General features: G+C 49.8%; 1 protein-coding gene across 4 annotated transcripts in view; it reads left to right on the top strand.

Moving 5' to 3' along the window:
* The window catches only part of Col22a1 (collagen type XXII alpha 1 chain), a 231,258-nt gene that overhangs the window by 153,601 nt on the left and 54,779 nt on the right, over positions 1-22,878 (top strand). For all 4 annotated transcript variants that reach the window (XM_078016656.1, XM_078016657.1, XM_078016658.1 and 1 more), the window contains 5 exons: positions 6,340-6,417; positions 13,488-13,523; positions 14,854-14,907; positions 16,101-16,145; positions 20,616-20,663. In XM_078016656.1, coding sequence (XP_077872782.1) covers positions 6,340-6,417; positions 13,488-13,523; positions 14,854-14,907; positions 16,101-16,145; positions 20,616-20,663 — 261 coding nt within the window. The remainder of the gene's footprint in view (positions 1-6,339; positions 6,418-13,487; positions 13,524-14,853; positions 14,908-16,100; positions 16,146-20,615; positions 20,664-22,878) is intronic.

The raw sequence follows: 22,878 nt of genomic DNA on the forward strand, positions 1-22,878 counted from the left end.
AGTCAGTGCTTAGTAAAAACTTGCTGTTTTCGTCAGCTTTCTGGTCGCTGCTCCCAGAACACCCAACAGGGAAAACTTAGAAGAGGAAGTGTTTATTTGGGGTCACAGACAGTTTCAGAGGTGCAGTCCCTAGACAGCCCACTTCACAGCTCTGGCCTGAGGGGACGCAGAACGCCGTGGCAGAAAGCCCGGCAGGAAAGCAGCTCTGGAAATGGTAGCCGGGAAGCAGAGAGAGAATGGTGCTCTTAAAGGACAACATATCCACCCCAGAGACACAGCCCTGGTGACCCACCTCCTCCGGCCACACCCTAACCTGCCTCCAGTTCCCCTCAGTTCACCCATCAGAGGATCAGTTCATGGTCCCGTTAGGGCTCTCAGAATCTGATCATTCCACTCTGAATGATCTTGGATTGTCTCAGGCATGAGCTTTTAGAGGACCCCCCATCTAAACCATAACACTTGCTGACTAAATTAAATCAAGAGACACTGGCTTCCAGCTGGCAGAGTAACAGGTCTGAGTGGTCTTAGATCAGGTGATCCCTGAATCTCCGAGGCTTAACACAGTGGCTCCTTTACCCTAAGTCCAAGGGACATCTTGGTGTGTGGGAGTTTGGATCCATAAAGCCATCCAGGGCCTCATTTTCTAACCCAACAGCTCTCAGGTCCTCCAGGGTCTCAGCATCTTCCCCCAAATCCTCAGGATAGAGGGTAAGATGAGGGGAAAGAGAATGGAGACTGGTGGGAGGAGAGAGCCAGGCCTGAGGTTAGAATTTATGTCAGCAGCCCTTAGTGAGAGTCCCGATGGGGAGGCCGGGGTGTCATCCAGGTGTACACCCAAGGGCAGAGGGCCACACCGAGGACATCAGCAGACTCCTCCTCTATTCATCAGCAGTTGCAATCCCAAAAAGGTGACTGTCCCCTGCAGGGTGTCCTTGAGGGAACTTTCCCAAGCCAGCCAGGATGCCCGGGAGCTGCCTTCAAGAGGATTCACTGATTCCTGTTCAGCACCCATGGCCAGTGCACTTATCATGTAATCCATTGCAGTCTCCTGAGCTCCCCACCCAGGTCAGATTTCAGGGTGGGCTTTGGGAGTGCTCAGGAGGTGTTCCTGGACCCAACAGATCATGGCCCAGAAGGCAGAGTGGATATATAGACAGCAAAGGCAGATGAGTGCTGGGGGATGGGGACTTGGCCTCTCAGTGAGCTCAGGGGAGGCCTTTTGCCCAGTCTGGTTTGACAGCAGGTGGCTTCTTGGAGGAGGTGGCATTTTTCCTGATTCTGTGTGTCTGTAGCAGCTGGCAGGGAAGAAAGCAAGGAAGCAGTGGCGTGGGCCAGACACTGAGGTGGGGTCCAGAGTGCTCATGGAGGGGCTGGACCGTGAACAGCCACCTCCAGGGAGAATTATTTAACCAGCTCAGGGCACAGGCTTTAAAGAATGTGGGTCAATCAGTGCTCAACATTAGACTGCTGATTACATTTTTGGCTTTAACCTGATGTACCTATTGAAAATTACACAAATGTGAGTGTTATTTGGAAATTGTATAATTCTTACAGACTTGAACATGTTTTCAAAAACAGTTATTTGGAAAGTTCTCATGTGCCTTCCGTGTTGGGGCCTGTCATGCCCCCCGCCCACCCCGCCACTTACAGCCAACGGGGACTTTTCTGAGGCGTTGTCCCTTCCATCACATCCAGGATTTTAAGATTCAGCATCCAAATCTGATGCTGTTACGGGGAGTTTTACTCCAAGCCCCAGAGACTAGTCGCTTGTGCGGGCCTTTTGCTCCCCTTATTCCTTGTTTTGTGTGGCTGTGTCTTGGGGATCTCAGCAACGGAGGCGGGTGCATTGCTTTTCAAATTGTATGTGAAAGGTTTGTTGAAATAATATCTAGTCTCAGGAAGCTGGAGGCTCCAGGGACGGTTACTGCATCTCCGTTAAACTTCTGGGCTTGATGGTTTTCCTCTGTTCAAGTTGTGACCGCTGACATTACCCCACACCCTACTGATTGAGGCTGCAGCATGCCAAGGTGCTTTCCTCCGACTGGGATCGTTTCATTGTGTGTGTGCATGTGTGTATGTGTGAGATGTGTGTAAATATAAGACAGCCTCCTGTTTTCTGAGTAGCTTTGCCTGGAGTTGGGGGTGTATACAATAGCCCTGTATCCTGCAGCAGTGGGCCCTGTCGGTGTGAGCAGGACAAGGAAGCAGGACACGTTCCAGTTTCTGGAACCTCAGGAATTTACACCCCCGGAGGAGCATGTGGGAAGTCCCCTGCCATGCAGAGAGCCCAGGTGGCTCTGTAGGGCCTAGAGGACACTGGTGGCTCTTAGGATAGGAAGTGAGGGCAGAGCAGCACAGTGGTTCTCCAACTATTTATGATCCCATATCCAGCTGCACGGGCTTTTCTCCTTTATTCCTTTTATTTTGTGACTGTTTCTTTGGAATCTCAGCAACAGAGCCGCACAGTATTGCTACTGTTTTCTCAGGCAGAGTGTGAGGGGGAATCAATGATGTCATACCAATAAAAATAGCTCCCAGCACACAGTCCCATTGCATGCTGAGTAAATATTTGTGATCCTTACTTGACTGCCCTGTGTGTCACCCGGAGAGGCAGTATGCAGTCTGCAGGCGTGCTGTTGAAGAACGCCCAGGGGAACAGGGAGGATCCATGAAAGTCAGAGAGGCGGGCGGAGACCCCGGGCCAGAGAGCATGGAGACCCTGACCTGGGCTCAATTCCATGGGACTCGGGATCAGTCCTGCTGCCTTTGGTCAAATGTTTCCCACTGTTTAAAAGGTGAGACTTTAAACAGCTGACCCATTCCACTGTTGGTATTGTGTAAATTTGTAAATTGGAAGTGGTTTAGAATCATGGTTTCCATAGTCGATGCATTGGGAAGAGAAGTTGGAATTTGGAGATAGCATTAGCTGAAGAATGAGTGATTGAGGGACAGGAAGGAAGGAAGGGAAGAAGGGAGGGAGAGGTGGAGAGGTGAATGCCTTCTGCTGTCTGCCGGTGCTCTCCCCGTGCCGAATGGGTGAGCCTTGGGAAGGAGGGGGCTAGCAGGGATTCTCATCAGCACACCCTCAGCCCTTCCTGGTTACTTAGAATTGCAGGAGGCTCTTAAGGACACTTTTCCTTGTCCTGAGTGGCACTTGTTTCCAGCAGAATGCCTGGGGTTTGGCTTCCTGCAGAATCCCAGTTCAGACACTACAAGATACATAACGTGAAGGCAAGTGCTTCAGTTTTTCTGAGACTCTTTGTTCCTTTTCTGAACGAGGAAGTAAGGAATATTTGACGCTAAGAACTCCTTGGGAGAGAGCTGACCTTCTGGTGCACAGCTGCTGCCCTGTGTGTGGTTCTCCGTGCAGGACCCCAGACTTCTCACACATGCCTTCCCCAGACTCTGTTACAGATTCCCGTGCACATGCCCTTTCTTTCATGCCCATCGACCTCCCTGCTTCTGCTGGCAGAACGTGAAGGACTTTGGCTGTATTCTCAGGGCCCTTTGGAAGTGTCTGTTCATTAAGCCGTGGAGTAGTTTTGGAGGAGTTGTTAGCATCACAGCAGACCACACACAGAAACAGAGCCAGATCTGACCCTAGTATAGAAACACGGTCAGCGACTCACCGCCCCCAGGAAGGGGCGGCCTTTGTCCCCTACTCCTTCCTCTGGAGAGAGCTTATTGTGCTCAGAGATGGTGTGAATGATGGGGGAGGCTTACTCATTTTTAGTACTTGATAAATATATGTTAAATGAACAAAGAAATGGAGAATTTCTATGTTCTAGCTCCTTACAGAGAAGTCAGAGGGTGAAGTGGGCACGTGGTCAGTGGGAGTAAGATGGGTGGAGAGGTGAAAGGCGTCTGTAAGAAGATAGAGGAGTGGACCGGGCAGCCATGTGCGGATGGAATGACTGGGTGGGTCAGCTGACGGGTAGGTGTTCGGAAGCTCGTGCTGTGGATGCATGAGCGTCTCTGGGAAGGCCACCGTGAGTCTAAGAAGCAGAGATGTCAGAAAATAGCTCAGAAGAAAACAAATCAGAGTGCTGTTGTGGCTTCCCTGGCAGGGGTGAGAGCTTGCTGGTGTGTGGAACGTGGCCACGGGAAGAGAAGGGGAACCCAGCGAAAACCGAACATAATGATAGGAAAATCACATTGAAAAACCTAAAGCAAAACCAAGTGCGAAAGAATATGGATTTCTCCGATATTTATATGTGTTTAGCTGGTTTTCTCTCTGCTAACTCTGCCGGTAAAGTGATAATGTGTGAGTATAATCCTGAGTGTGTGGCACAGCTTTGCATCCCTGGGACCACGCGTCTGATCGGAACCGTAAACGAGGAGAACTGTATTTTGGCTCATGGTTTCAGAGGTTCCCTCCGTGCTCCGCCAGTGCCACCTGCGGCTTTGGTCCTGGGTCAGGAAGAGCATGATGGTGGGAGTGTAGGACAGGGAAAGCCGCTCAGCTCCTGGAGGCCAGGAAGCAGAGGGGCTCAGGAGCCAGGGACAAACTGTAACCCCCCGTGGCCTAAGGTCCTCCAGCCACCCCTTCCTGCCTCTGGTTAATCCCCTTCAGTGGGCGAGTCCAGCGATTCGGTAACGACTCTCATATAATATGCAGGGACTCTGCTGGATGTGGTTATTTTTCTTGATGAGGGTCCTAAGACACAGAGACGAACTTACCTAGTCGGTCTTATCACAGGATGAGGTTGACATTGTCCTGGACCTGGACCTGGAGTCGCATGACAGTGACCACTTGACCTGGCCCACTGTGGCCAGAGCTGAAGACACACAGCAGGGATCGGGTTTGCTCTGAGTCCTGTTTCTACATTGGTCTTGGTTCTTGACCTCCTCTTCCCACCCTCCCCATAGCGCTCATTTGAGTTCCTCTCCTGAGCATCCCGTGCTTCCCAGAATGGGCCACCCCACATCATTCTGAAGAAACAGAATGCGCAGACTGGAAATTTGAAAAATAAAATATGTTGGGGAAGGAACTACTGGGAGAGTTGAGGGTGGGCCAGGGATGCTGTGGTCCAGGGATTGGTGGGCTGTGGCCTGGCCACCTGTGGGCCTCTGGGGTACAAGGGGGAGAAACAGCATCAAGGGAGCCCATCCAGGGATGGGACCTTGGTCCCTGTCTTCTGTGAGAAGGTGGCCAGGCTTATCCTCTCCATCCCCACCAACGATGCTCTGCTTCAGAGCCTAGCATGGGTACTGACAGTGAGCAAGCCTCCAAGTGAGTCATTCTTTGGGCTTGGAGCCTAGATGGCTGTTTCAGTGGACAAGTGTGGTCCCTGAGCCACAGTCCTGCGGCAGGAAAAACGCCTCATCTTAAGGTCCAGAATGCTCTTTTATTTTCCCTTAAAATAGAAGAAGATAGACTACGTATACATGAGATTTAAAAAAAATGCTTCAACACAGACATCTTGGTAAAGCAGTATGTTGCCCAGCATTCTTGGGTTCTAGGCAGAACCAGTTGGTTGCACGTTATCTGGTCAGCTCTACAGAACCGCCTCTGAGGATGTTTCCATTCATCAGACAAGTTAGCTCATCCTAGGGACAGTAAGTGGCTGGAGCAAGGCTGTCTGCCACCTCAGTCTCAGGCTTGGCTGCTGTCCAGCTGACCTAATAAGTACAAGAGGACATTCTGTTGCATGAGATTGTTGGGCCCTGCGCCTTTGGGATCAAATTTAGTTTGAATTACGGAGAGGTAGTAATACGCACGCTCCATGTCTCAACATTTACTGTGGGGTCTGGAGAAGCACCCCGAACAAACTTGTTAACAGTGATGTAATAAACATGTGTGAATTAATACAGACGGGAGGGCCAAGGACTGCAAATAGCCTGTGTTGGCCCCGATCAGGGCTTGCTGTCTTGGAGCTGTATCAGCACTTACTTCCAGAGACTGAGGTGGCCAAGGCTGTGGAAGAGGCCTGGCTTGCTACACTCAGAAAAGTGACTCACAAAATGTGGGTGTCAATAAACCTTGATGGACTGATGAATCCGTTTACCAGTGATTGAGGCTCGGAGTTGAGATGTGGGTGTTGTGTGGTTGGGATGGAGTCATAGACTGGAGCTGCAGTCACCACTGCGGGAGGATCATAGTGTTGTAATCAGTTTTAGAACCATGGTCAAGGTTGGGGACCGGTCAGCCTTGGAAAGTACATGACCACAGTCATTGCTGAGGTCCATGTGGTGCTGGACCTCCTCCTGGGAGCCGAACCATGGCACCTGGAGGCCTGGCGGTGGGAGAGGACGTCATGGAGTGGAAGTCAGGACCCCTGTACCCTGGACCTCTCCTTCTGGCACTGACCTCTCAATCTTATTTTTCCTTCTTTCTAGGGGGACCGAGGAGCACCTGGGATCCCTGGCTCTCCTGGTAGTCGTGGTGACCCGGGCATCGGGGTTGCTGGCCCTCCTGTGAGTTCTTACCCAGCACGTCCTTGCTGTCCAGGCCACCAGCCTTTCCCTGCTGGCTCCCGTAGAGTGTGCGGCCTGGGCCTCCCTGTAGGGACACCCCGGCTCCAGCTAGCATGGTAGTGAGCCACTGGTCTGTCGGGGTGGAAGGCTACACACATGGCTGACACCGGTGGAAGACTAGGTGCACTTGTTGTGGGAATGATGAGGATGCAGCTTCTGGAGAGATCAAGACTTGTCTGATTCAAAGGAGGGAAGATCCATCTTATCAAAGTGTAGATAGTAAAAACAAAGACTCGTGGGACAAACTCTGAGAATCTTAAATCATAGCCTGTGACGTTAGTCTGGTTGGAGAAGGAGTCTGGAACGGGAAAACAATGTGGGTTCATGTATTTCAGGCCCCAAACCCCCAGATGAACTAATTACCCTGCTTCCTCTAATTAGTACAGATGAGAACACAAATGAAAGCGCATCTTCAACACCCAATCCACTAAGTGGTCCTCGTAGTGTTGGTTTTAAGGAATCTCTTCCTGTTGGTCTGCTGGGGTGAGTGCACACGTCCCCAGAGGTGGCGGTTTAGGAACTGATGAAGCCTTTGAGGGCTCGTGGGGTCAAGGAAGCCCAGGCCTCATCCAGTTTGAGGGTTGCTCTCAGTGTCCATCAAGCCCCCTGAAGGCTTTGAGAGAGAGAAAACACACTTTTTCCAAGGCCTGCGCACCTGGCTCTGGAACTGAGAAATGCTTTTCCGTGGAAAACAGGTCTATTTAGTAGAAGTTTCTTCTCAAAGAGAACAGTCTGTGGTGCTCTGTATCCTGTCCATTGCTTCTTAATCTTCCCTTTGTGCCGCAGAACACAGCCTTTCTTCCTCCCTCCACTGAATGACAGCCTTTGTTAAGACAGCTTTCTCTCGAGGTCTTATTGTCTCTTTAGTCCTTTCTTTGCTAAAGACACCATATTGCTGCACCTTCAAATTGCATTTATTTATTTTTTCTTGACAGCCATGACTTACTATTATTTAAAAGATAGTAGAGTTACTCTTATTTAATAGTCATAGATTTACTATTATTTAAAAGCCCTTTTCAAATGTCCTAAGTCTTGTAACATCCAAACTACCTACACATTCATGTTGTTGTTGTTATTATTTTGATCCAGATGCACAATCTAACTGTGCCCCTATTAAGCATGACTGGGATATAACTAGAGCACAGAGCCCAGTCTCTGCATGCTTTTGCATGTAGGAAATTTGGAACACAACCAATGATATTCAAAGTATGCCATTCTTCATATTTAATCTCAAAGAAGAAGAAGGGAAATCTAATTTATCACCCACAAGGTCATTTGTAAGAAAGTTCCTCTCATTTTCCCTGAGGTCTTCATACAGCCTAGAGTCATCCGGGGCATCTTGATGCCTCCCCCAAGTTCTCCTGGCCCCCCTCTTCTGCCCACCCACTCTAAAGCAGGCCCCGTGGCCTCCCACCAGGCTGGAGCACCCACTGCGACTCCCACCCACTAGCAATGAGGGTTCCTTTCAAAGTGGTAGGAGAATGGGGGACTCTGCTTCTTACATGTCCCTGAACACCGTGGGAAGATCCTGGAGAATGTTTACTTTGGTCTCTTTTCTTAAAAGAAATTCTTAGCTAGAATTTCCGACGAACACTTCATTCATTTCACTTTATTTCACTGGTTTGATCTTTGTCTTGGACTGTGTTTTTCGATCTCTGATAACTGAAAGGTTCAGTGTGACTAAAGATGCAGTGAAGAAGCAGGTTGGCCCAGACTTTCTTATTTCTAAAATCCTCAGTTTGGGGGGTCCCCTTCCCCTGCAGTGAGGGTTCTGTTGGACATGGGGATTTCCCTTTAGGATAGAGAAGGGACTGAGAGGGAAAGTGGGAGTCTGAGACCTGGAGGTGGCACACTCCCTTAGGTAACAGGGTCTGTGTGTCCAGGGCACTCCTCAGGGACTCACTGTACCCAAATCAGAAAGCCAGCCAGCGGGGCTGGATGCAATTCACCTACCTCCCATTTAAGAGCCAGCAAAAGCCACCCATGAAGTATGTCCCCACAGAAGTGTGTCCACCTGAAAAATAATTGCCTTGCTCCAACCCAGAGGCTGTAAATCAAGTGTTTAGTGTCTTCCTACCACTTGGATTTATTAAAAGCTTCCGTGGTGCATGAAACCTTATTGAATCATCATAAATCTTGTCTTTGGCCTCCAGCCAAGGTTGCTGCTAATCCGGGATCTGCATTAAGGGTTCCAGGACATGCTGAGAGGAGGTGTGTGGAGGAGTGAGGGAGGAGTGTGTCAAGGTCATTGGGGATGCTGCTACCCCTTTACAGGAACAGTGCCCCTTTCTGAGCATTCTCTCTTATGGGTTTCGAGCATCACATCCACCACCTCATTCAGTCTCGTGGGAGCTGATGGTGCCCTTTGGCTGAGGCTAGGGTCCCAAGAGCAAGGAGTTTATTTGGGAAGTGATCCCAGAAATCACTATTAGTGACAAAGTGAGAGAGAAAAAGGAAGAGAGACCAGGGAGCACATGTTAGTGAGCGGTGGCCCCTGTGGGATCCCGGGTCTCAACTCACTCCATTGACCCAGGGTGATCACAGGGGACAGTGTAAAGTCTTCCTGCGGAAGGAGCATTGAAGCTGGGTGTTAGTGTTCTAACACCTGTTTTCCCAGGAACTCGGTCTTCCCCCTGCTTGGACTCTACAGTCTTGTGTGGCCAAAGCAAGCCCTTGGACAGGTGTCTGCAGCAGGGAGCTGCCAGGGTTGGTGTGTCCAGGGAATATGGGGGTAGGGGGATGACATGTCTGGACGTCACTGTCCTTTAGTGAGCATTTCAAGACTCAGAAGGTCCAGTGGCTCGTCAGTGTCAGCTGTTCAGGAGCAGGACTTCATGCAGACACACTTTCCACACCCTCTGAAGCCAGTCCTCGTGCCTCTGTGGCATCTTGTTTGGGGCCTCAGGAGGACAGACAGACTTGCTCGTTCAGTTCCCCAGAGAAAGCACATGAAGTGCAGGTCTGGCTGTAGGTCAGTCTCCACTTTCTGCCTCCCCTAAAGTCATGGTCCAGGCCTTTGGCGTCCAGGGGCAGTGCTACCCTGGCAGGCGGCCCAGGACTCTGTCTGCCAACCTCTGCTTCCTCAGTAGACAGGAGGAGGTGCGGCGAGGCAGGTGTTTGGGGTTTTGACTTACTGCTTCAAAACATTCACAAACAAGAAAGATCCCTTTAATCTTCAGGTTGTGTCTGATCTTCCTTTAGCAAGGTTTCAGATGCTAAAAAATAGCTTGCTCAGGCTGTGGGAGGGTCCAAGTACTGATGGGCCTGGGTGACACCAGGAGCTAGGACTCTGCAGGGACCAGGCTCACACTGACAGCCCACAACCCTGGGTCCCTTCCTTGCACCCGTCCCAGTTTCCTCATGGTAAGGTGACAGTGATTTCTTCAGCATTGTCAGGGGAACCGGGAGGGTCACAGCCTGATGCTCTTGGTGGTAACACTGGGCTCCCTGCCTTGCCCATGTGACGTCAGAAGGATCTTCTTCCCCCTACATCTTTCTCAACCTTCGCAGCCTGAAGTGCCTGAAGCTGGCCGTATGGATGCCTTATTCAGCCTAGATGCTGGGCACACATGCACCAGGTCAGGCTCACCCCCCTCCAGTGGTCTGATAGCCTGAGGCACCAAGACGCTCAGGAACCAGTTATGTGCAGGAAAGCATTTCAGGTGCCTGACCAAAGGGTTTGCTTTCTGCACTCCTCTGCTTTTCAAGGAATGACTGAATCATGATAGAGATGGCAGCCACTAAAACAAAGAGTAAGGCCAATAAGCAACCCACCTCCGCCGGCTAATTGCAGGGAGTGAGCGGGTGCCTAGAAATGCTTCCTCTCACAGGCACCTCTCAGTTCGTCCTCCCAGCAACCCCACCAGGCCGACTCCAGGTTCCTTTCCTCTTAGAAATGAGGAGAAGACGGGACATGAAACCCCTTCAGGGGGGCACGCTGGGGAGATGGTAGAGTGCGGGTGGACCCCAGCATTCTAACGGAACCAATGTCCGAACCCACTTGTTAGTAGCTTTTTGTCCTGATGACAAAATACCTGAGAAAATCAAAGGAGGAGAGATTTATTCTGGCTTCAGGCCATGGTCGGCTGGCTCCATCGTTGCTGGGCCCATGGTGGGGTGGAAAGTCATGGTGTGAGAGTGGGAGGAGCAATCACGAGGCAGGAGTGAGAGAGGAAGGGACTGGGGACCAGATATGCCCTCCAGGGATACAGCCCAGAGACCTAAGTCCTCTAACTCTGGCGCCCTTCCTGCTCCTAAGTTCACCACCTCCCAATAGTTCATTAAATTATGGGCCCATCAATGGCTGAGCCCACTGATGAGGCTAGAGCCCTCCTGGTCCATCTCTTTCTCAAACCCCACCTCTGAGCATTGAGGACCCAGCCTCCAGCACATGAGGCTTTGGGGGAACTCAGATTCCATTGCACCACTGTTGCAGTGGGGGACAGGAACGAGGTGTTTAATGTACATGTCAATCATCACCTATGCTGGGGTCTTCTGGTGTCCATATTTACTCCTGAAATATTGACTTATATGTCAGCCACATTTTTAAAAATTCATTTGTCTGTTTGCATTATCACACCTGAGTCATTACCACATATCCCAAGATCACTTCATAACACCATCAAGCCTCCAGCCACTGTTTATACTTCTAATTGTTTCACAAATGCCGCACTTTGGCAGTTTTCTCTTCTTTGAATCAACAGCCAAGAAGTAAACACGTAGCAATTGGTTGGTCTTTGACTGATTTCTAGTTTTTGCCTCCATTCTTTTGGATTCTGTTTGAAATTCATCTGCTGATGAAATCAGGTTTATTCTTTGGTCGTAAGGTGCTTCCCACAGAGTGGGGCTGCTGCTGCTGCAGTTCTTGTGTCCCTCTGTCCCTGTGCTTCTGATCATTTGGTGCTCAGGTCTGGAGGTTAGATCAGGTTCAGGTCTGATGTCTTCACATGTGCTCTGCCATGGGAAGGTGCAGGATGTCTGGTGGAGCTCCTTTTTGTTATGGTTGTGCCCTTGGCTGTCCAATGCCTTTATCAGTTACACATCAAGGGCTGCAAATTGGTGCCCTTATACTTCTATCAATGCCTCTTGCTTCATTAGCTGGAATACTTCTGTAGAGAGAGACCCCCCTCAACTGCCCTGTGTACCCTGTGGACACCTCACGTGGAAGGGAACAAGTCATGCTCAAGCCTTTCCACTGATTGTTTGCAAATAATGACTTGATGCTCTGACTTTTTGCAAAGGTGAGCAGAGAGATGTTTGTCTGTTAAGCAGAATTTTGGACTCATAACTTTAAACTTACATGTTGTGATTATTCTTCCTTTTGATGATCAACTTATTTTATCTTACGCTAGTGGGAGTCTATTCAAGTTGACCCTGAGTGCTTCTGACACAAACCTGGCAGTCTTTGATAATGGCCTTGCCATCTGAAATGACAAGGCGTTCTAGGCTTGCTGTGTACATTCTTTGTCCAGATCTCTAGTCAGTCTTTTGTTCAAGGAGTAGCAGTTCTTTCTGGTGAAAAGTGGTATCAAAGGCTGAAATTGGAGTCTTAGGTAAAGTGGCTCTTGAACAAACACATTGGAGGACATAATTCTGGAAAAGAGTGCTGTAATTACCAAAGACGTACTCAGGCTCCAGATCCCATTAGGTGCTCATTAGGGGTCTTCTGGTGTCCATATTTACTCCTGAATCCTCCTCTGCACGCTCTCATATTTCTTAAAAAGGAGACAGACAGAATAACTATGGGAACGCCAAGACCTGCAATAATGAAGACCGCTGGACAGAAAATCTGTTCTTCTGAGCAGATTTTGTATTAAATGACATCAGAAAGGAAATGTGGAGCCCAGTATAATGAACAATTTAAATGCTTGAGGTAGATCATGGAATGTAATTGGAAAACAAGGAGTGATGCTAAAATGACTTGGCAGCATTCCCAGGCCAGCAGCCAGCTGTCCCCTGCCCCTTTTTCTTAAAGTATATGTAGGCAGCCGTGGTGGGAACCACTCCACAGTGGAACAGTTTGGATGCTTGCCTGTTGGTCTGTGGGCTCTTGCGTGGCGGAGGGAGCCATGCCCTCTGAGTTACATAGACCAGGAGTGCCCCTCTGAGTCCAAAATTTCCCTGATTGACTTTGGCTAAGGTTCTTAATGGGTTTTAGCTTCAGTTTCTCTATCCATAGCACTGAGACCTGCTCCTGCAAGTCCTGGTGTTTTAGTCAGATTTTTCATGGCTATGGCTAAAAGACCTGAACAGAACAATTATAGAGGATTTGAGGGCTCAGGGTTTCAGAGGTCTTGGTCCATAGGCTGGCTCCTTTCTGGCTCAAGGTGAGGCTGAATATCATGGGGGAAGAGTAGGGTGAAGGGAAGCAGCTCACATGATGTTTAGAAAGCACAGAGAGAGACTCCACTTCCACTTCCAGATACAAAATATATACTCCAAATGCATGCCTCCAGGGACCCACCTCCTCCAGCCATACCCTACCTGTCTTTAGTTACCACTCAGATGATCCCTCTCAGGGGATTAATTCACTGACTGGTTAAGTCTCTTGTAACCCAATCATTTCTCCTCTAAACCTTCTTGCTTTTGGGAGACACTTCACATGCAAACCGTACACATGGATGGTCCCTCAGGGTCTCAAGTCTGCCCTTAGTGTGCCTCATCCTGAGTGGGAAGAGCTAGTCCTTTTCCAAGGGGTGCAGTGTGGGGAAGCCAGGGCTGCTGGGTCCCACCCCACCCAGGGTGATGGAGTAGAGGTGGGGCCAAGTGTCAGGAGCCACGTGGGAATGACGATGGAGTGGCAAGAGATTGGGGCAAATGGAGGAGGTTCCAGGGAACTTCGGTAAGCAGCATTTTTGTGTGGGCAAGGGCGAGAGCTTGTAGCAGTGTGGCCTGAAGACTCCAGTGACCCCTTCTAGGACAGCCTGAGACCAGGTTAGACAAAACCCAGGGCAGTGTCAAGGAGTGTCCCTCCTACTTGCTCACTAATTTGTTGTTTGTTTGTTTGTTAGGGCCCTTCCGGACCACCAGGAGACAAAGGACCCCCGGTACAGTACGCTTTCAATGAAGGGCTGGGTTTCTACGAGAGGAATTCTGCTTTAATCGAAACAATTTTAAATGACAGGCACCAAAAACTAAAGTAGTTCCAGAAAATTCCTAACATTAAATGGTGCAGACTCTCCAAAATACGAGCACTGGATGGGATGGGATGGACGTGGATTGAGTGGGAAGGGGCTGGGTCGTCTAATCCATCCTGCCTGTTTCCAGTTGGGCAAATGAGGCTGGCTTTGCTCCTTGGCACCTCTTCATCACAGAAGGATGGCCACAGTTTAATTAATCTCATCAAATTGCCAAAGGAACGGATTTTGAATTCTGGCTTCTGGCTTCACTCCCCTCCAGTCACAGGTCCATGAACAAATGAGGGGGTGTCTCTGAGTCTGCAGCAGGGGTGAGGCAGACCCCTGAGCTAGGTGCAGAAAGGATGGGCTTATTTTACGCTAAAGCAACTGAGAGCCGCCAGGAAGCACCTGACCTCATAAGCAGCAACCATTGACCCCGTGGTTTTTCACACCGGGGATGGTATTGCACCTTTGGTCACGTACACACATTTTAAATGTTGTTCATTCATATGATTTCTGTGATTAAGAAGGATAGGGATTTTTATTCCCATTTTTTATAGATGCAGACATTGAGGTTCAGGTTTATTAATTGATAGGCATGCCATTCTAGAGCAAGCTGTTGTAAAGTAGAGGTAAGGAATACGGGGCTCTACAAGGGCTGAGTGTAAGGGGAGGCCTGTGGAGGCCCTGAAAGAGGAGGGTTAGCTCCTGAGCAGCAGGTAGTGTCTTGCTGGTAGGAAGAGCTGATTTCCATTTGCTGATATATGTAGGGAAAAGTATTATGGGAAATGAGATCCATAATAAAAGATATCTGTACAGTTTTCTGATGCTGTTCAGAAATCTTAAGTGGAATGGGATGGCCTTTCTTGTTAGAAGTGGGGAATGTCATGTGGACAGAGCATTATGCTAGGCACAAAGACACTTGTTCAGCTAATTAAGACCCCCAGGGCTGGTTATTCACAGGATACACGGGGGAGAGCTGGGATTCACACTCAGGCCTGGGTCACCCAAGGAGCTGTCCTTTCCACTTAGAGAAGGAGCGTGCAAAGGGGGCCTGGGTCTTCAGGCTCAGAGTGTAGGTTTTCCTGAGAATCCTGTGTGTGGAACACTTCCATCTCCACATGAGCTGAGCAGGGTGCTTTTGGCACATGCATTTGAGATGCCAACAGGCTATTTGTGTGATGAGAGTCGACTATTGCCAAGCAACGTGGGGCCTTATTTGCTTACACTTTGGGATGTTTTCTCTTCTTTTCATCAGGGATTGCGAGGCTTACCTGGATTTCCCGGCCCCCAGGGACCAGCTGGCCAGGATGTAAGTAAAAAGAAATGCCATGGGCTTAGTCAAGGCTTTTAGAGGCCCCTGGACGTCCATCTTCCACCCTTTCCCGGCCTCCTTTAACCATGTGGCCAGCTTGGTAGCTCAGTCAGGATTTCTAGAAATCCCAAAGTCTTTATTTATAGTCCTTTGCTCTTATGTTTGTGGCTTATAGTTTTGTGTGTCCAGTTTTCTTTCTCATGTTTGTGCTTCCAGGTCTCCCACAGAACTGTCTCCAATTTCTTGGCCAATTTCTTACAGAGCCGGCCAGACAGTTCTGCTTGGGTTGAGTACTACCTTCTTTGGACTTCTTCCTGACCCTCCCCTGGAAGGCCCTTTCCCTTCGAGGGGACCTCACAGGTGTGTCTGTGCACCTGAGGATGTGTCACTTCCTACTTTGTGACAGTAGCATCCTCTTACATTTGTTATCTGTCTTTTGCTCAGATAGATCTGGGCTCCAAGGGTCTGCTTGTCTGTAGATCCCTGATAACAGTGTGCCAGGCACAGAAGGTACTTGATCCATACTGGTTGACCTTGCGAGTGAATGACAACCCTGAGTTCTTAGGGGAGAGAGGCCCAGCATGAATAAGCAATAGCATTCACTGAGTGCTCAAGTGTGCTCAGGTAGGCACCCTTTCCTCTCTGTCCTTTGAGTTACAATCAGGAGCAATATAGTCCTCTTCTCTTCCTTGGATTCTATTTCAAAAAATAAGGTTACTCTCTGATTCCTGACTCTAAATATTAAAATATAGCTGCCCCCCCAACATTATGTTTTTTAGCTGACAATAGAAGGACTTTCTTTTCCAAAGCCAATCAGTCCCTCCCCCTGTGTTTGCAAAAGGATTTTCTGTGTGTGTGTCGGTGTGGAAGGGGACTCATGCACATGTGCTTGTGCATGCATTCTCTGTGTGTGCGAGTTTGTTTTAATTTCTTGTTTCCAGTGAGGTTACAGGAAGGGTAGCTGTCTGTCATAAGTGTTGGACACTGTCACTACTCTCTTGGGAAGCTCTGAATACTCAAACTGAACTTGAGAAGCATGAATTTTTATTGGTGCTCATCTTCAGAGTTGGGTGATCATTTTTTCCTACCATATTACCATGGCAGAGACTGAGGCTGGCAGAGGGGGTGGGCAGAATAGGTCAGGATTATGTGCTCATCACCGTTGAGAGTTTCTCTCCTTTTTCTCCTAGGGTGCACCAGGGAATCCAGGAGAAAGAGGGCCTCCTGGAAAACCAGTATGTCACCTGAGCATTCCGGATGAGTGTTGACTGTCAGAGCTCCAGTGAGAAATAAAGTGCAGCCCAGAAGCCTCAAGAGACTTAACAAGGGGGCTTTTCCCCAGCTGTGGGCCAGGGGAACTGATAAGGGATGCTGTGACACCCAGAGATAAGTCACACTGGGGAGTGTCGCCAGTTGTGCTGATTTTCAGAGCCAAAGTGAGAGCTAAGAAGAGGGGATCTGAGCTGTAGCTGTGGGTTCAGAGTTGGTGCAGAGAGCTTGGCCCGAGGGGGGGGGCACGTCTCTCTCGCCCTCCTGTAGTTTCTCGGTGGTGCCTCCCTCAGGCCATCCTGAGCACAGGCCAGCAGGTCAGCCAGCCCTGGGATGCATTCATTCCTAGGGGTCTAGCCTCCCAGGGCGTGGAATAGGCCAGCACATGATACAAAGAGGGCCTGTGGCGAGGAGATTGACAAGACCATCATCTATGGCTAATTGTTAACTTGCCGTTTCCTACTCCTCGGCTGGGTTGCCATTTGGCACTTTTCAGAGTGGCAGAAATGTTCTTCCTTGCCTCCCATGACAACAGTGGGAGCTATGGAAGCTCAAGCAGGTGTGGACCGCCTGAGGGCCGAGTCTTTGGCAGTCTGGCTGCAGAGCAGCCCAGAGTCCCACAGGTGTCCCTGGGCCCAGCACCCTCATCTTCTGGGGTGACTTCTGAGTGAGTCACCAGTGCCAGAAAACCCCAGAGTTTTAGCCAGATAGCCAGGCAGGAGGCCTTGCTCCCCGGAGGGAAGGAAACACAGGATGAGCAGTTGGGGGGCGGGTGGAAGGCAGCTGTGCAGCTGTGAGAGCTCTGGGAGGGGCTCCTGAGAAGTGGCCACTGAGCCTGGGGAATCGCAGGCCTCAGGAGTGAGCACACAGTCTGGTGTCAGAGCCAAGATGGATCCAAGAGGCTACTAGTCTCTTCTGTAAGCCTGGCTGCTCTAGGTTTCAGACAGGCGCCTGCATTGGTGGGCACAGCAGAGACTAGCACAGGGGCCAGCTGGCTCTGAGGGTCCTGAAACTGAGGCCTTGTGAAGGGATGAGCATAAGGTGTTGTTTGAGGCTGGGGACGGCTTCGCCTCTCCTCTGTGGAGTTGGCTTTACGCCAGGTAAGCCTCATGGAAGCGAGTCCCGCGTGCAGGGGGAGGTCCTGAGGAAGTGGGGGAAGAGCCAGAGTCAGACCAGAGACCAGCAAGGGTTTAAGTGGTGTCTGCCACACGTAGACCTCGATGCCTCCATGCCAGGAGGATTAAGTTGACAGAGTCAGGCTGACACTGTGGGAAATCATGAAGGTCTCTCAGCTGATCACCACAGAGCAGAGAGCTACCCAGAGAGGGATGGAGAGGGAGAGGCCGGCCCACAGAGTCAGGTATAGAGATGCAGAGAGACGGAGAGACATGGGGAAAGATAGACAGAAATCAGGACAGAAAGAGGGAGAGAGAGAGAGAGAGAGAGAGAGAGAGAGAGAGGGGCACAGAGAGAAAGAAAAAGAGCAAGCACAGAAAGGCTTAGATGCAGAAAGAGAAAGAGGTCCTCTTTGGACCACCTTTAAATTCATGGAACCTGCTGCCTCCAAATGGCCCCAAGGGTGGTGAGTGACACTCAGAGTTCTGGCCTCACTGATGAGAGCTGCCAATGTGTCAGGGTCCCTAAGACCACCCTCAGTTTCAGAGATTTTCTGGAACTGACAGAACTTAGGCAATGGTTATGCCCGTGCATATATACCCCTGCCGCATTAGGGTGTGAGGATGCGGATTAGAATCGGCAGAGAAAAAAGTATATAGGAGAGTTTGCAGGAGAGACTAGACAGGGGCTTCCTGCGATGCTCTCTGTGTGCCGACTGTGCCTAAGCCTACCAGCTGCCGTGTGTGACATCTGCACAAGGTGCTGCCCCAGAGCTCACCTTGGCCTTAGTGCCCAGTGTTTTTACTGGGAGTGGGTCGTGGAGACGTGGGGTGCTCACATGACTGACCCTAATTACTCAGCCTCCAGCCTCTCCAGAGGTCAGACTGATGCTGTGTGGCCAAGGTCCCTACCATCAACCACCTTGTTAGCATGGACTGCCTGCCTTGGCCAAGGCCCTGGGTAAACAAAGATGCTCTAACCAGGTAGCACAGCCTGAAGGCCTAGAGGTGATACCCAGGGACCAGCCAGGAGCCAGATCTTTCTTTGGAATGTCCAGAGTTCAGACACCCAGGCGTCTGTGTTGACTCTTCAAAACACAGTTGCCCATCCTCAGTGGGTGGAGAAAGTGACTTGCGGATCTTCCATGGCAGCACCCACCTGGGGAGAAGCATAGAATCCAGTGCCAGGAGTCCTCATGCCCGTGGTTATTGTTCTGCAAGCAGAGGCTGTGGTGGGGTTCTGGCCCCAGGGGTGGGTTAAGGAGAGCTTGTAAGGTGAAACCTGTCAGGATGAGGAGAAGCAGGACATGATGGGGAAAAGCCCACTAGGGGAGCGTGTTCAGGTCATGTCTGGCCTTGACCTGATCCCTTGTGGAGTCTAGAGCATGGACAGGGCCTCAGAGCTGCCCTGCCTTCAGTAAGGCCTGCCCTGGGCCTCCCCAGGCCGGTCACTGGCTGTGTGACTCCCTCACGTTTCCAGCCAGCACTCCCAGCACCAGGGGGATGGCGCACCAGGAGGAAGGAGGGTCCAGGTGGGCACAGACGAGACACTTCTTGCTACGTCTCGTCTCAAGCCATTGGGCCTAGTAACAATCCACACTGACTCCTGGGAGGCAGAGAGGACAGGCTATGGACCGTTTCGTGTCCACCATCCTAAGGTCAGTGGTCCTTCACAGCCCCGTTCCTACGTACCTTCTGGAGGCCTCTCTGTGAGTTTTGGAGAAATTAGTCAAAGAAAGACCTAGTGAAGCCACTTCTAGGACCACACTGGACACTGGAAACTCACCCATTTCTGAGGACTTGTGCCCTTTTCACTCCTCCTGTGATGGATGTCCAGCCACATTGTCTAGTAGGGCTCATTCTCATCATATAAAACTCTCAAATGTAGTATAAAAATACCCCGGATAATACAATGCTGGTAACCTAAAGATGTCCCAGTGTGAACAACTTGAACCCTCCTATTGTGACCTTCCCAGGTGAACATGTAAGGCTTCAAAATAAAACCTTTCCCTTTTGAATTAAAGTTCTAATCTATTTCATGGCCAAGCTTGGCCTTGCTCCAGAGGGCCTGTCTCCAGTGACTAAAGGGCATTGACCTTGTGTTTGGTGACTGCCTGCTCAGTGGGTGCTCATAGCAGTGCTATTAATTCCTTCAGGCACCTCCAAGTCAGAGTGACCCCAGTCCCCTTCTTGCAGCAGCCCAGAGAGTTGGTGGCTTTACCGAGCACATCAGCATAGAGAACACCATGGGCATGTTTCTAGCCACCCCACTCATCATCTTACGCACACCGAGGTTACCACCGTCAGATGAGTTGTGGGTCCTAGGATGGGAAGGAAAACCCAGGGTATCAGGAAAGGGGGAATAGCCAGAAATTGGCTCCAGGTGCCCCCAAGCTGCCAGGCGACTTCCAATTCATACACCTGGAGTCCAGCATATTCAGAAGGAATCACACACCATGAGTTCAGCTGTGTGTCCCACTTCCCATGTTGCAGGGGACAGTAGGCAGTAGGCAGCCTTGCCTCTTCTGGGCAGGTTCTCCAATCCTCCTTTCCCAGAATTTGAGGTTCTCAAAGTAGCATGCCCCTCTCCAATTCTTACCTAAGAGACTCCTCTTCCCTCCAACATCTGCCTTTCCTTCCCGCTTTCCTCCCCAGCCTTGCATGCCCTGCACCAAAATGTGCAAGGAACCTTCACGCTGTCTCCCGCTCCAGGCTGGCACAGTCACAAAAGGCCACAATCCAACTCTCAGGGCTTGAATGTGGATTCAGTAATCTGCAGCTTCTTACGCATCGTCCGAAGCTTTGTCATGACCCTTGAGTTCTGAAGTCTCCTTTCCAGCATTAAATATTTCCTGCCTGAAATAGTAAAGAAAGTTTAAATTGCTGTTCACCTGTGAGAGCTGAAGACTTTGGTTTAAATTCCCACTAGCTGTTAGTTACTGAGAGCAGCTGCTGTTGCCTGTCTGGGAAATCCATAACACAAGAGTGCAGACGGTACCTGTACGACCAATCAGATTTTGATGCGGGTGAAGAGGAAGGAACACTGGGAGAGGAGAAAGGGCCAGTGGAAGGAGACTGGGGACCCGAAAGGCTGTCATTTAGACATGGTCAGGGTCAGCAGTCCCAGCTGGCTACCTTGGAAGGGTCATCTTTGGGTGGCCTTGGGCTGGGGACATTAAATGGGCCATTGTCTCCTATGCATGCACAGATGCGTTATGAGTTAACATCTTGAAGGCCATTCACTTTCTGGAGATGCATGAAATGTACTGTGTGTACGCACATATGTATGTATGTATGTTTTTTTTTTTTTCATTTTTTCAGGGCCTTTCTTCACTACTGTCTCCAGGGGACATAAATCTCTTGGTTAAGGTAAAAGCATAATAAATGTGCATGAATGTTGAAAATGGTGACGGGGGGTTTTAGTATCTCAGTAATTTTCTCTGAACACATAAATGATAGCATTAACAATAATAGCAGAGCATGTGTTGAGATTTCACTGTGTGCCCTCTGACGTGCTAACATCCATATTATCCAATATGGAAGCCACCACATGCATCTATTTAAGTTTAAACCTATTAAATACAATTAACACTCAGGTGCTTGGTCACACTAACCCCTTTCCAAGCACTTACTGTCCATCATGGCTGGAGGCTATATCATAAGGCAATACAGATATGGAGCAGAAGGTTCTCGACGGGACTAGCTAAGGGCTTGGTATACACCTCTTATTTCACACACTCTGTGACACAGGAGCTATTCAAGTTCTCTGTCATGTAAGAGACTTGAGATAGCATGAGGGTCTGTTAATAAAATAGACCACTGGGGTAAAGGTTGGCTTTAAAGCCTACACGGGGCTGCCTTGTGCTCTGATCAGGGTCTGCTGAAGAGGCACACAGCTTGTTCATGGTCCTGCTGGTACAAGGGTCAGAAGCACAGGTTCAGGGTGTAGGAAACAGCTGCCAGGCTTTTAGCTGGGATGGGTCTAGACTTGGTGTAGTCTCACCTGTTTCTAGAACCACAATTGCTTTCCCTGTGAGATGCAAAGGCTCTGAGAAATTGAGCATAACTCAGCCAAAGTTAAGTATAATCCCAGCTGCAAAGAGCAGGACATGGCTAGAGTCCTCCATGAAGCATCCCAGGGTGCCTGGTGCCTGGCCAAGGCCTCAGGTGTCAACAGTGAGGAGCTGGAGATGTGAAGTGTGCAGAGAGGAGAAGGGGAGATTCATGTTGCAGAAGGACAGTGGTGTGCAGGAACTTTGGCTGTCTCTCCAAGCCCTCGTCTAACTCTGCGGAGGGGTGATCCTGGATTTGGGGAGGTGTGGCACTGGATTTCTTGCAAGTGATCCTTACCTCATTCCTTATATTCTAAGAAACACTGCAGGGAAACAAAAGAAAGCAAGAACCTCTTCATAAGTTTAGGACATTCAGTCTCCCTACACACTGAGATATCTTCATGGAAAATTATATACTTCATTAAAAAATGAGTGGTAGCACAATAATTATTGATTTTTATTGATGAGAGAGTTTTTTCCCCACTGTCAAAGACTTGACAAGAAATCAGTATCTATCGATTAAATCCCTTGCTTATTACAGGATTGTGTTAACCTAGATCATTTCTCATAATTCAGTCATGCTGCATCTGCCCCTTCTCCCCTGCAGCGATATCAACCATATTATTTATGCCAATAATGACAGGAGTGAATGCTGAGGATTAAGCACAACACCTCGGGGCTAGACATGGAGACAGATGCATTGTCAGTAGACACTCCCCAAGTGCTACGGGCTGCAGCTGCGTTCATCCAGGCTGCTGAAACCTCAGAAGGGACGTGAGCACCTACAGTCAGGGTGACCCCGGAGACTCCCAGCTCCCCAGTGCTCTGGGCCTGGAAACCTGTGGCAGTAGCCTGGTGGGTAGGTGTAGCCAGGCCTGCAGAGCTCTTCTGCTTCCTCTGCTTGCAGCCCAGCTGCTGCAGATGTAATACTGTGGGTCAAAGCCTGCGGTCTAGTCCAGGTGACCAGTGGCAGGTCCTCCCCTGCTGAGAAGACAACTTTTAGTACAGAATATGTACCTCTCCAAGAGTTTTATCACATCACATATCTCATTCTGCTAGTTGGAAAACTGGCTGGGTAGAATATTTATCATCTAAGAGTCCCTGTTAAATGGACTTCCATGGTTGGATCTGTGCCCAGGGAGACCGACTTCAGGATGTCTCCTATAGACATCCCTGGCATCGACATCATTCCATTCAGAACTCACAAACAGCTCTATGGTGTGTGCTGTTACTGACTGCATTTTACAGATGAGGAGGCTGAGGCCCAGGTGGGTATGTTGCTAGCACAGGCCACAGAGCTGTAGAAGGAGAGCCAAGACTCCCACCCAGCACAACCAGCTCCACCTCCTTTGCACATAACCTGTCTGCTGTCGGATTTCATCTCTGCATGAACCAGGACTTCCTGACAGCTATCCGTTGAAATACAGGCAGCTACCAAGTTCCTGCCTGTTGTCTAGAGCTTTTGAGATGTGAACTCCACAACCCTTTGGTAGGAATATTGTAGTAATGATTCAGATGCCCAGGAAGAGTTG

This window comes from Ictidomys tridecemlineatus, chromosome 7, assembly GCF_052094955.1.
Source record: "Ictidomys tridecemlineatus isolate mIctTri1 chromosome 7, mIctTri1.hap1, whole genome shotgun sequence".
NCBI classification, from domain to species: Eukaryota; Metazoa; Chordata; class Mammalia; order Rodentia; family Sciuridae; genus Ictidomys; species Ictidomys tridecemlineatus.